This window comes from Phascolarctos cinereus, unplaced genomic scaffold (assembly GCF_003287225.1).
Source record: "Phascolarctos cinereus isolate Bilbo 61053 unplaced genomic scaffold, phaCin_HiC Scaffold_4;HRSCAF=312, whole genome shotgun sequence".
Taxonomy (NCBI): Eukaryota; Metazoa; Chordata; class Mammalia; order Diprotodontia; family Phascolarctidae; genus Phascolarctos; species Phascolarctos cinereus.
The window spans coordinates 285,017,400-285,032,054 of record NW_027555847.1 but is presented as its reverse complement, the minus strand read 5'-3'; the positions used below and the strand labels follow the sequence as shown (position 1 = coordinate 285,032,054).

The following is a 14,655-nucleotide window of genomic DNA, read 5'->3' as shown; positions in this document are numbered from 1 at the left end:
CCCATCATAGTCACCTCTTAATTTTAATCATTTCATTTAAATTTAATAATTTTTAATTTATTATAATTTTAATTTAATCATTTTAATCATAGTCACCCCTAAGTTTTACTTTTGTAGATATCATCCCATCATAGTTTTAGTTCTAGAGGTTTGTAAGTTTGCAGTTTTTCCAAGGATGGTATGATCTGAGGCGAGGTGTGGTCATTGCTCTTGTGGCCTGTGAGCAACCACAAGCATTCTTTTCTGCCCTGAAACTGTGACCAGGTCCCTGCTCCTTAACTTTGGGATCTCGACATGGAACCTTGTATGGACAATGCAGCAGAGTCCTGCATTCCATGAAAGCAAAAGGTCTGCTGTAATCTTTTTTTTTTTCACATTTTAACCATTTATTTAATTCAGTTCATCTTTCAAAATTTTCTTTTACACTCTTAAAAGTTTGATGAAATGACAGATTAAAAGTAAAAACAATTCTTATCATTCCTGTATTTCAATCTTGGTTTGACAAAATTTCCAGTAAAAAATTTCCAGTAAATTTAAAAATTCTACCTACTGTCAAAGAGATAGGTAACAGAATATACATTAATATATTCCCTTAGATGACCAAATTCCTTTGGATTTATGCAATGTCCAGTTAAGTTATGCTTTCCTGAGCAGATGTTCTGAATCAGAGCCCCAAGGAAAAATGACATCTTTCTTGTGGTTATCTCTCTGTAGCATCTTTGATGTCATTTCCTGATGGATTTTGATATCTAACACCAATGGGATATTGTGTTCTTCTTAAAAGAAACTGCTCCCACTTGGGGGCCTGTTCTTCTACTGATGCCCAGTAGAAAGTCTGAAGACTAACCATTTCAGGATGTGACCATAAATGGACCTTTTTTTCAAGTTTCTCTTCTAGTGTTCTTATATCCTTTAAAGGCTCTGATTCCTTTTATTGGCTAGCTTAGCTGCTTTCATGTAAGATGCCTTTTTTTCAGTCTTCTGGCCACCATGATCATTCTCCATTTCTTCAAGTAACAGTAATCTTTGTGCTAGTATTTCCTCATGTTTTTTAGTAAGTTCAAATTCTTTGGCAAAATAGGCCATCCCCTTTCCTTTGGCCAGCCGTCCTTGCTCTTGGTGAAAGCTTTCTCGGCAGGCCCTCTTTCGGGCCTCTGTCGGAGGCTGTGGGGCTGGGTCCACAGACGCCTCCAATGGCTCCAGCATGTCTCTGAGCCGGAGCCAGAGCTGGAGCAGGAGCACCAGCCTTCCTCTTGGGGATGCGCGATGCCCCATCTCTCCTGTAATCTTCTGAACAGTTGTCTGACCCCCTTACCATCTGGCTGGTTCTACTACTCCCGAATTAGTTTTGAGGCCTTATTTTAAAGTTGTTTGGAGGAGAACTTGGGAGAGCTCAGGTGAGTCCCTGCCTTTACTAGACCATCTTACACTGAATTCACTTCTGAATGTGGCATTGTCACTCTTTATTGTAGGACCTGGAATACTGGCTTGGGGTCAATTCACTATTGGGCCAGGTCCTGTCTCTTCTACTCTTTGGCACTATATGGACAGACCTAAACTCTGGCATGAATTCAATCTTCCAGACCTCTGTTAGCTTCTTCCTTGCCTTTTGAAGCTTACAAGGTTTCAGCCTACTCTATTCTATATACAATATTTCTTCACCTCAAACAAGAAAGACTAGACACAACAGGGATGGAAGAAACATCAGAACAGTGTCTCCTGGCTCTGTGTCAACTCAGGGAGCAAGAGTAGGCCACTAGTGCTAACTCTCTTTTCCCCCACTAGGGAAAGTTATCAAATTGTGTCCAATTATTTATAGCTCATAGACTATTTTCACACTGATGCACTCATGTATTACCTAAGTAATTAGAATTTCTTCTCTAGAGGGTTATTAAAGTTTTGACCTTCATTTAATAGGAAGTCTTTTGAGCAATGTAATCAGGGTGTTAAACTTAGTCCTGGGTTCATTTTAGGCCTTCTAGAATTTAAGATAGGGTATGGACAACCTGGAAAAGTTATACACACACACACACGCACACACACACACACACAGATTAGCAGAAAATCTTAACAGAAAAAGTAAAAATGGTGTGTTCTGCTTACCCTGAAGAAGAGGGATGACTATCAATTTTAAGATATTCAAAGGTTTAATTTATGAATAATAGTGACTTTGTTTTCTTTAGAAGTCAGATATGTTAGGTAAATTTCTGTGAAAATTTGAGTTAGATAAAAAGTAATGGCTTTCTGATCATTATGGTTGATAACTGTATAATGTTATGGGCCATCCTTCCCTGGAATTCTGATAAGATAGATGTTCATCTGTTTGGTATGGCTTATATGTGTTACTTCTTTAAAGACAGGATTTGGTCACTTGCAAGCCAAGGAATCTATGGAGTAGACTCTACCTTAAAATCTAATGTGCATCTCATTATTAATTGAGTCTATTAAATAATTTTAGTTTCCATAGTAGATTAAAATCAATTGTTTCTGATGACAGCTTATGCAGCAATGACCACTTTTTTTTGAAAAATTTGGATTTTTAATCTTGTATCAGGTTAAAGGCAATGCATATACCCATTTTTCAGCAGTTGTAGGCATGTCTTCAAATTAGACTTTTTGAGATTTATATCTCTTACAAATTTAATTTTTCATTTTTTAAACAAATGGATTTTTAGTTTCCTAGACTATATAGCTACAATGTATTAATCATCATGAGGGGCCATTATTTGTTCCTTAGAGCTGCTTGCTCTTGTGTCCGAATACTAGAGTGTGGTAGTGGCTGGAAATAGTCCTTGGCTTATACTTGTAACCTTTGGTTCATTGAAATAACAGTTCTATGTGGGCAGAGCACATCATGAAGCCTCAGGCATGTAATAAATCAAAGAGGTTCCCAAGAGCTGATTTTCTAGGATGGAAAATAACATCTTATTTAGCTATCATTCATTGTTATTTCAATAAACATCAAATCATTTTATTCTCATTTCCTTTCTTATTTCACAAAGTTGCCTGGAATTTGATTTGCAGTGAGTTTTCACATAGAACCATAATTTTAAATGTCTATGAAAGTGTTGAGATATTCAGCAGTGAGGTGCAGTCAAGCTCAGTTATGTATTTTGAAAGATCTTTGCTTTTATCAACATGTGTATTTCCTCCACTGAGCAGATCTTAGTGTCTCAACACTGTTTTATCCTATGTGAGTCTTGTTCTTATACAACTTCACAAAGGCACCACCCAAGATATTGAAAGTCTTCCTTAGAATATTGAAGACTATTAATGTTCTTCTTAGGCTATCTAAGATAGTAAGCTATCTAAGATATTTGTAGTTTTCCTTCATATATTGTCTTAATGGCATCTTAACATTTTTTGGTTGATAAGATTTGATTAAATTTATCTTTTATGCCTTGCCTGATTTTTAAAATTATGTGATAAACACCAGCAAACATGAACAAGACCCTCTCTCTATATGTACACTGACCTCCTGTCTTCTCCAGCACATTGTATCCTCAATCACTCTCCCACTCTCAAATCTTCAACCTTTCCCAAGTTAATTTCTTTCCTATTGACTTGAAATATGTCCAAATGTAACAGCTTTTTTGGCAAGATTGGACTACTTGCCTACAATGAGGCATATGTCTCTGAATACCTAGAAGTTTTCTTTCTTCCAAAAGAAGAATCATGGCAGGATCAGGACCAAAGCATGGAGATTCCAGATATCTAGAGTTTTAAAAAGCTCTCTGGAGGACAAGAAGAGAGTTGGAGACTAGCATGAACAGATGGATGACTTCTCAGGAGACTTGGAAGCCTCTGAGTGTTTTCCCTTCCCTGACTCACAGCTAGGCTTATTAGGAGAATCTAGCAGAGAGTAACTGAATTTTGGCTTCTCTCTGCCACTTGGACAGTAGTGAATCTGGGAGGAAGTGGAACCTTTGTCCTAAAATTCCCAGGAGCTAACCTCATTATTTCTCAGCCAACTGATGCCTTTGTACCTGGGTGTTTTAGTTTGTTTGCTCTAATGAGAGCATCATATCTGAGTCAGCCATAATAACCTCTGCTGGGCAACACAAATCTTAGCCATCCTTTACAAAAGTAATTTTTTTTCACTAGCTCTACCATCTCCTCAAGCTATTGCCTGCATCTTCCCTATCATTTTGAGCCAAACTCCTTGAAAAAAATCATCTACACTTGATGCCTCCTCTTCCTCTCCTCCCTCTTCTCCCTCTCCTCAACCTTCTGTGGTCTGGCTTCTGACCTCATCATTCAACTGAAAGTGTTCTCTCCAAAGTTACCCAAGATCTCTTAATTACCAAATCTGATGATCTTTTTTCAGACCTGTTCCTTCACAAACTGTCTAGTGCTTTTGACACTATTAAGCACCCTCTCCTCTAGCATAGTCTCTCCTTTCTCGGTTTTTTGTGACACTACTCTATCCTGGTTTTCCTTCTACCTGTCTAACTTCTCCCTTTTAGTTTCCTTTACTGGTTCATCATCCATATCATACCCCTAAATTGTAGATATTCCCTATGTTTCTGTCCTGGACACTCTTTTCATCTCATTCTATACTTTTGATAATATCATCAACCCTGATGTGTTTAACTGTCATCTTTGTGCAGATGACTCCCAGATCTATATATCCAGCCCCAGTCTTTCCCACGAGCTTTAAGTCCCACATCACCAATTTAGTATTAGACATTCCAAACTGGACATCCTAAAGACATGTTGAATAGTCTCCATTCAGCATGTCTAAAACTGAACTCATAATCTTTACCTATGGTTCCCTAACCCCCTTCTAAACTTCCCCATGTCTGTCAAAAGCACCTATACTCCAAGTCTCTCAGGTATAATCTTGACATTATAATATATTCTTAACCTCAAAGATCCAGTCAGTTGTCAAATCTCACCATTTCTACCATTATTATATTTGTATCCCTTCACATCTGACTCCAGTGCTATCACCTTAGTTCAGGCTCTGATCACTTTTCACCTTCATATATTGCAATGGTTTTCTAACTGGCCTCTCTGACCTAAGTCCTTTACCACTCCAGCCTGCTTACTGCCCAGCATTGAGCCTTGAGATGCAAAGAAAGGGAAAAGATAGTCTCTCCTCTTGAGGATCTCACAGTTTAATGAAGCAGACAATGTGAAAAACAACTATGTACAAACAAGGCCTTATGCAGGATGCATTGCTGCCAAATAATTTTCCTTAAGTGCAGAACTCTCCATATAACTTCCCTATTGATTCAATTCTGGTGGATTCCTATTGCATCCAGGATAAAATATGAACTCCTCTGTTCAGCTTCTAAAGCTCCAAATAATCTAACCCCACATTATCTTTTCAGCATCGCTGGAATTAGTTTCCCTCCTTCATTCTGTGATCCAGCCAAATTAGCCTTCTTCCTTTTCTTTACACAGGACAGTCAATATCCCATGTCTGGGCCTTTGTAACTGGTCATCCCCACCCTCACTCCGGTTCCTTACCTCTGCTTCCTAAAGACTCTCTCTTTCTCTAAGATGTGGCTTAAACACTACTTTCTGATTAAATATTTACTGTATCTTGATCTTGCCTCATATATAGAGAGGCCAAAACTTAGTTGTAAATACACAAAAAATTTTAATTAGGGCAAGGAACCAAACCACTGTTTAAATGTTAATAATTTTCCTAACTAGCAATTCTGAGATATTCAATTAATCAACCAATCAACTAGCCTACTGTTTGCTAAACACTGGGGATATGAAGAAAGACAAAAAATAGTCCCTGCTCCGGGAGACACAAGCAAACAACTCTGTACAGACAAGATATATACAGGCAGGGATTTGCTGGAACCATCTCATGCCAGCTCTTGCTCCATCATTAAAATTTCAGTGTGAGTATTTATACCTTGGAAATTGGCAAATGCTACAACTAGGACTTGATTTATTGTTTTGTTGATTGCTTAAGAAAGTGATGGAGAAAATGTTAATAATTCAGACTAAACTTTAAAATGTGTCCTGTGTGCATTTTTTCTCAGAAAGCCAGTTTTTAAACATTTATCAAAACACCTCTGTATACATGATTAATTAAAGATAATCTCAAGATAAGACACCAAGATTAAAGAGGACTAGGGAAGGCTTCTTGCAGAAAGTAGGATTTTAGGTGAGACTTGAAGGAGTCCAGGGAAGCTAGGAGGTGGAGATGAGGAGGGAGAATGTTTCTAAGCATAGGAGACTGTCAATGAGAACATTCAGAGTTGGGAGTTGGAGGGTTCTGTCTTCCCTAACAGATTACCCTCTCTAGCATCACCATTCTTCTTTCTTTTCTTCCATTTCTATCTACTGGCTCCTTCCTACTGACTACAAACATGCCCATGTCTCCCCTATCCTTAAAGAACCTTCACTAGATCAATACATCCATGTCTCTCCTTTATTTTGTGGCTAAGAAGGAAAGTGTGATTTTTACCAACTGCGCTAAGTTTAAATATTCTTTTAAAACATGCTAGCTCTAAAGAAAATTGTCAGAATTATTCATGAATTCATTTACATCCATCTGTACTGACTTTAAACACTGTCCAAATGGCCTCTGTGTGTCATGATGAATGGAGAGCTGCTTATTTTGCGATGAAGAGTTGGAAGGTCTTTAGGAATTTTTTGCTTAAAGGCATTGGGTTTAGAATTTAGCCTAATGTTATTAAGTTAATATTTTACTTTTGTTTAAGTTGTGTCTGACGTCTTATTCTGTTTAAGTTTATTAAGCCCACTCCACTTTCCCTAAACCACAGAGATGGAGCCTGGACATGTGGTTTCATTGATATATGGAATTCCTGGATGGGAAGCTATCAATGCCTACTAATGCACATTGGCACTTTATCAGAAACTGTTGGTGGAGCTAGGAACTGGTCCAGTTTTTCTAGAAAGCAGTTTGGAACTAAGTCCAGAAAGTTACCAAATTGTATATTCCCTTTGACCCAGTTATACTTCTATTAGGCCTATACGAGAGAAAAAGAGTGAGAGAGAGAAAGAGAAAGAGAGAGAGAGAAGAGAGAGAGAGAAGAGAGAGAGAGAGAGAGAGAGAGAGAGAGAGAGAGAGAGAGAGAGAGAGAGGATCTATGTGTTAAAAAATATTTGTATTAGCTCTTTTCATTGGCAGCATGTGGTAGTTTAAAAAAATTGGCTGGAATTTAGTGTGGGGAAATAATAACAACAACAGTAATAATGTAATAAGTCTTGAAAGATAGGCTGGAATCATATTGTGAAGGTCTTTAAAAGCTAAAGAAGAATTTGTATTTTATCCTGGAACCAATAGGGGACTACTGGACTTTTTGAACAAGGGAATGACATGTGCTTTAGGAATATCGATTTGGTGTGAAGGACTGATTGAAGAGTGAAGAGACTGGAGGCAAGGAGATCAATTAACAAATGCTTATTAAATGAATGAATGAATGAATGAATGAATTCATGCATGAGGTTAGTGCAACAGTCCAGGAGAGGTGATAAAGCATGGAATCATTGATGTGAATGGCGGGAAGGGGACAGATATGAGAAACGTTATGGAGTAGAATGTAAGTTCTTAGAGGGGAAGAATTATTTCCATATTTTAATTTGTCCCCATAGTACAAAGCACAGTGCCTGTCATTGGCACTTAATAAAAGTATGTTGATTTAATGATTGGTTGACAAGACCTGACAACAAATTGGATATGAGGGATGAAAGAGACTCAGAGATGAGATTTTTATTGTGATATTACTGAAGGCTTGTTTCCAGTTCTTTAGGGGATTCTATATGCCTGCTAACTTTCCCTCCTATTAACCCAGGAACCTTATATATGAGACACACCCACACCCACATTCCCTCCCTCCCCGACACACACTCCCACCTCTGCCAGTTGATGAATTATGGTGTCATGGTGTCATTGTCCTAGCAGTCTCAGTGTTAGGTTGGGTAATGGTAACAATGGGAGTGTGGGGTGTGGGTGATCCCTAGTGACTTTGTTGGAGACTGTGCTCCTGTTTGATGTTGGCATCTTTGTAGAAGATTAAAGGGATGGTATGATTTTTCTCGGCAGTTCTTCGCTGATGTTAGTAAACTGCTCTCCTAAGCCATTTACAGTAAAAGTAAGTAAGCACAGATAAAAAAAAACCTTCAGAGTTTTTTGAGCCAGACCCTGTAAACCTAAGAAGGAAGGGTTAACTTTGAGTGTAGATGTACTTTGCAAAGTCTTTAGTGTTAAGGAAACTCCAAAGCTCTTCTCTTTACTATAAAGTTACTTTTTATCTCAGATGCCAGAGCAGAAGGCAAAACTCTTAGCCTCTTGTCCTGAAGTCAATGACAATTCAGACCCTGTCTTCTCCTCCAGCTTTGGCAAATTTGATGGTACTAACAGTTGTTCAGCCAGCCACTTATTCTCTTCACAGATGTGAGGTGACTGTATGAGTCCACTGCCTAGCTCTTATTGCTCAAATGGGTACAGAAGTGGTGAGTTTTGTTGAGGAATTCCTCAACCCAAAGGTGCTAGGATCCTTCCAGACAGTAATTACTCCACCTTGGTGTCAGTTTGATGGTAGGTCAATAAATTAAGAGGCAAGGCTAAAAGATAAAAAGTTTAACTAACTGCAGCAGCTGATGGGCGATTGCCAGGTAGGAAGCAAAGGGAGATACATACACACACATATAAGGTTTTACACAGCCTTAGGATGACATTATGGGTGGCAAAATGAGCCAGCCTATCAGGTGAAGCTGCTCAGACACTTTCCTTATTTGGGAGGATGGATAATAAGGGACAGGATGTTAGGTGATTTGGAGGATGTTAGGTAATTGGGACAGGATGTTGCTTTGGGAGAAATATCTGTTCTCTGAGTTATGTGGTGGGTAACTGCTGGAAATATATATACACCAAAATGCATAAATTATGGAGGTTAAAACCTAGTTTTTATTATTATACTCAAGCATAGGTTCAGGCCTCAGAGAAAACCTGAACAACCATGAGGATTCTGACCAGGCTTGTTATAGACAAAATTATGTCAGAGTAACAGAGAAATAATTCATTTACACATTACAATTTTGCACGTTCCTCTTAGGTCATAAAAGTTAAAGAGGTGATAAATAATCTATACTTCCTTCAGAGTTGAACATAATAAAATAAAAGTTGAACAAATTTAGTTAAATAAAGTCGGTCATAATCTTATGCATCCCTTAAAAAAATAAACCCCAAATAAACTCAATAGGTAAACTAAGTCAGTCTAAACTATGTTTAGAGGGTTCACAAATGGATTGATTGAGGAGGAGGATTTACATGTCTCCAAGAAGTCAAAGACAGTAGAAATTCTTCCTCTGGCTTCTTGTCTAAAGAATGTTTGAAGTTCTAAGTAAAATTTCACATCCCATGGGATAGGTTTTGATCATTTGAAGTTAATATTAACTAAAATTTGCAGGATGAATGGCCCAAGTGCCACATAATAAAAGGAAATAAAAAATTCCCATAACAATGTTAACTTTAAGGAGAAAACATGTTAACCTTGAGGTTTCAGGAGATGCCAAAGATCAGGTGTTCCAGTTGGAAAACAGTTTTCTCTGAGGTTAGTCTTATCAGCATACCTTAGTGCTGGAGATCTCTAAGACAGTGGAGCCCTCCTTCTGAATAGAACCATCCTGTTGTTGAGTAAAATATAGCTCGAGGGTCTACGTGCATTTACATTGTCCTGTAGCTCTATTTCTTTGATTTCTAAGGTTACGTCCTTAAAACTCATGGTCTATCTCCTCCACAGTTTTTGGCCAGGGCATCATCTGAGGCAGCACACAGGAAAATGTCACATGCATAGTACCTCAGCTGAGTCCCTAACCTGTAGGGCTGGAGGTTAGTTATCTCTTCAGAACGAGAGGGGCACTAGGTATGACCTTTTTTCTGTTAGTGAAATTAACTTTCAGCTCTTTTGGATTTGCCTGATATCAGCCAAGAAGGGACATCTAGGCCCTGAAATGGCCAGTCAAAAGGGAACACGGAGTATGGCCCTCTTGCTTGTAGCTCTCCCCACCTCCCTTCTCCCTACTGTGGTGGTGGTGGGGGGAGAGGGGAGGCTTCCTCCGTGATAAAAGCGATTGGGCTGAGCTGAGTATAGACTTTGGATGTGACTGGTGTTGCATTCAAGTGCAACTAAGGCCTTTCCTACATTTGTAACCTACCTAAGAAGACACAGGAGGGTGCCCTATAGATATGCTAGTTAGTGAAGCTGAGTTTTCAGGGAATCAGCGTCTCAAGGCATTTGCTCAGGATCGGGTAGATGTTTAATTTCCCTGCAATTAAGCACGAGTTCTACCCCACGGATGTAGAGGCAGGACATACAACATGCCCTATGGTCATCTATGTTTTGCTGGTATTTATTAATGAAGGTATTGATTTTCAGGCAGGTGAATTCCCTACTCTCCTTCTGAGTGTCCTCCCTTCCCCTGCTTTCCTCCCCTCTCCACCCGCCCCTTTCCATTAATTTTTTGGATGGTGTCTTTGAGGAGTCTCTCTTTTCTACCAGCAACATTCCTTTGGTGTTGGTGACAACACCCTGACTCAGCTGGATGACATGAACTTGTTTTGGCCCCACTTTAGGATCAGGTCTTTTACATTTCTCATCTCTTCCAGGGTTCTTCAGTATCCTGAGGGGGTTGCAGTTTCTCTCACTTCTGCCATTGTCCAGAATCCCTAATGATTTGTATTTCCCCAATTTTAGGGGCTCAGTGACTAGCACCCCACTTCTGTTTAACCACTTAGCATTGGATTAGTTTTTGCAAAGGAGTATTTATTTCAAAGATATAGCAAGAACAAATGTATAAACATTTCCCCTTAATGCCTCTGAGGCATCCTCTCCCTAGCTGGCAAGTGGAAGGAATTAGGTTCGCAGGCTTAACTCAATTCCTTCTTTGCATTAGACTCACCAAGTTCAAATCTGAAGTCATACTTTGATTGGTGTTCCAGACCATTGCTTTTCAAGGCTTCTCTTCTGGGCTGGCTGCAACATCAGACCTGGAATCCTGGGCTCCAACATCCCCATGGCTTGAACACTCAGGTTGAGGACACCACTCCATGCACCCAGAACGGAGGACAAACAAAACAGAACAAAACTATGATCATTTCATGGTGCCAATGGCCTAACTGTAGAGGGGAAGGTGGCCCTCAGCCCCTTCTCCCCTTACTGTATGGTGTCATCTGCTGAGAGGGAATGAGTCCTTCACCTCTGTATATGAATACTCAAATGTGACTGAACTTACTCTGGTAGATTTAAAGACAAAGACAGTTCATACTATGCAGACCAAGGAAGGAGGCTGCTTCCATCTACATGGTAGGCCAACACAAGATGTTTGTCCACTTATGTACCAGTTCTCTTGTCTCCCAGAAGCAGGTCCCAAGCACCTTCACCAAAATGGGGAAAACCATTGTGAGTGCATGAAACTCTGGTAATAATGTCAATTAAATAAACTCTAAAGGCTCCCTTCTAGGCTCTAGAATAAAATATTATTTAACCTTCATCACATTTCTTTTTGATTTTCATTTTTTGGTGTATCTTATAATGAACATAATCATTATCACAGTAGTACATACACACATATGTAGCTTACAAATAAGTAATATACATATTGGGAGTATGTGTTCAAAATTTTTTTAATGATGGGGTACACTATCAAAAAAGTTCACAGGTTTTTTTTCTGTTTATTCTTCCTCTCTCCTTAAGGGGTGCTACATCAGTTGTGTACAGATGTATCCAGAAGGGGACACAGAAGCCTTATGCTCTCAAAGTGCTAAAGAAAACAGTAAGTGTATTTAAGTATATATCTGCATTTCCAAGAGACTGCAGGGACTAGAGAATTCTGAGATGGGGACTTAAAAGGATCATGGGAAAAGAAAATCTTACCCGTGAATGACCGTTTGAATATTAGTCATATTGAAAAAACAATGAAAATTTTATCTGATAGAAATTTCATGGATCTCTCAAAGAAATTTGTGGTGTTATCCTGTTTTGCCTAAAATGATGTTCATAATTTTGGGGTATAGAAAAAGCAGCTTTGTGGATGTAATGGGGGATGGGCCTATTGGAGCTCCATCCTCAGAATATGCACAATGTGTTCTGCCTGCTGGCAAAGCACATGGGGAGGCTCAGTGAGCCTGCTGCTGGAATTTCATGATGACATATAATCTACATATGCTTAGCATGCAGTAGACATAGTCTGAATGTGACATGCAGCAAAGAAATGGATTTTTAATTTAACTGTTGAACCGAAAATAGAAGTGCATACAGAATACTCTGATGGGGACAACTTGCATCCAGGAAAAAAAAAGAGACTTGAGTTATTCCCCTGGAAGTCTTTTGTATTTATGCTCTGTTCTGACTCAGTAGCCAATCGAAAAGGTCCTTTCCTTACTACAGGCCAGTGGGGCAAATAATCACAGAATATTTGTGCATGTTTCAAAATTCATGTGGGGGATTGCTTCAAGCTGAGCATGCTGCACATACTCATGAGAACTGGTCTGTCATTGGGCAGTCCCCATTACACTTAATAGTTATGATCTTGAAAAGTTGTATGTGGAATGTTGAGGCAGTCTACAGAAATAGCCCACTCCAACTAAATAATGTGATAAGATACAACACCCATACACAAATACCTGAAACAGGTGAGAAGATACCTTAATTAAAAAAAATCAACAATGTAAGATGTTAGACTAAATGCGAAGTCTTTGAAAGCCGTTGGATCTGAAAGCCACTGGAGTGATTTTGCCCAGAAGGCATGCTCTGATGGGCTGAGGAAATCTGGTCATGCCTTGATGGTCATGTATAAAATATTGAGCCAGTTCTAGAACTAAGAGATTTAACCCCAGAAATTTAAGCCAGGAGATATTGTAGTTCTGACTAAGCCCCTGAGAAGTAGTTAGTAATTGTGTGTGTGTGTGTGTGTGTGTGTGTGTGTAGGGCTAAAAGAAGAATATAGGACCTGGACCTTACCTTTGGCTTCCTTCCTTCTCCCTTTGCCAGCAGAGTACCTGGTGAACGTCACAGCACCATAGAATTAGACTTTTTCTTTTTTCTTTTAAGTTTTATTTATATTTAATGTATGGAATAAAACAAGCATTTCCATAACATGGTATAATAAAAAAGATAATTGCACACGAAACTGCGAATCTACTATGTACAACTTGCTATTCCTTTTAAATATACAACAAAGTTATTATGCAAATTTGTTTTTACATTTTCTTCCCTTCCCCCCCCACCCTAGAGATGGCTACCATTAGACACATATAGGTATATATATATATATATATATATATATATATATATATATATATATATATATATATATATATATATGTAAAATTGTTCTACACATACTTCTATTTATCATTTCTTTCTCTGGGTACAGATAATGTCTTTCTTCATATGGCCCTTATAATTAATTTGGGAATATGTAATAGTCAAAATAGCTTATTTGTTCAAAGTCATTCTTAAAACAATATTGCTGTTACTGTATACAATGTTCTCTTGGTCCTGCTCATTTCACTCTTCATTATTTTGTGCAAGTCTTTCCATGTTTTTCTAAGATCATCAAGCTCATCATTTTTTTCTTTCCTTTTTTTTTTTGGTGAGACAATTGGGGTTAAGTGACTTCCCCAGAGTCATACAGCTAGTGAGTGTTTTGTATCTGAGGCCAGATTTGAACTTAGGTCTTCCTGATTCCACAATGGGTACTCTATCCACTGCACCACCTAGCTGCCCCCTCATCATTTCTTATAGCACAGTAGGATTCCATCACAATTGTATACCACAACTTGTTCAGCCATTCCCCAACTGATGAGCATCCCTGCAATTTCCAGTTCTTTGCCACCACAAAGAGACCTACTATATACATTTTAGAACATATAGGTTCTTTCCTTTTTCCCCTAATCATCTTTGGACATAGTCCTGGAAGTAGTAGACTTTTTCATTAGCATCCTACTCCTAGCAGTGCTTCCAGAACAGCTGATACAGTGTCTGCGCTGGGAGCCAAGAATAGATGCAACTTGATATGAGAAATTAGTCTAAAGACTCTATAAGGAAGCAGTAGTAGCAGAGACAAGTCAGGATATCAAAGTGGAGGAAATAGCATAGCTTAGTTCTCTCAATAACTACTCCAAAAAATGGTTGGACTACCTGAAAGCTAAGGCAAAAAAAAAATAATCTAGACATATTTCAGTGAAAGAGAACTGCCCACATCTATTAGAAATGAGGGATAAGGGATAGATAGAGTTAGGAGAGAGGCAAAATGAAAATAGAATACAGCAGTCATCCTCTGAAAAAACAAAAATCCTAAAATGAAAACTCCCAGCAACATCATAACCAAAATCCAGAGCTTTTAGGTCAAAGAAAAAACACTTCAAGCTGCCAGAAAGAAAATGTTCAAGAATTGAGGAACCATACTCAGGCTCACACAAAATTTAGCAGCTACCACTTTAAAGAGGAGAAAAGCAAGGATTATAGTATTGCAAAAGGCAAAGACATAGGCTCATAATCAAGAATAACTTACCCAGAAAAAGTGAGTATAATCCTTTAGGGGAAAAATAGGCCTTCTTCAATAAGACTTTCAAGCATTCCTAATAGAAGAGAGAGTTATTGCTATTCAGTCATTCAGTCGTGTACTACTCTTCATGACCCCATGGACTACACAATGCCA

At 38.6% G+C, this 14,655-nt stretch overlaps 1 protein-coding gene across 1 annotated transcript in view; it reads left to right on the top strand.

Annotated features, from left to right (window-relative positions):
• CAMK4 (calcium/calmodulin dependent protein kinase IV) overlaps window positions 1-14,655 on the top strand; it is a 229,664-nt gene that overhangs the window by 45,587 nt on the left and 169,422 nt on the right. Inside the window, 1 exon segment of the mRNA XM_021006993.2 lies at window positions 11,688-11,766. Coding sequence (XP_020862652.2) covers window positions 11,688-11,766 — 79 coding nt within the window.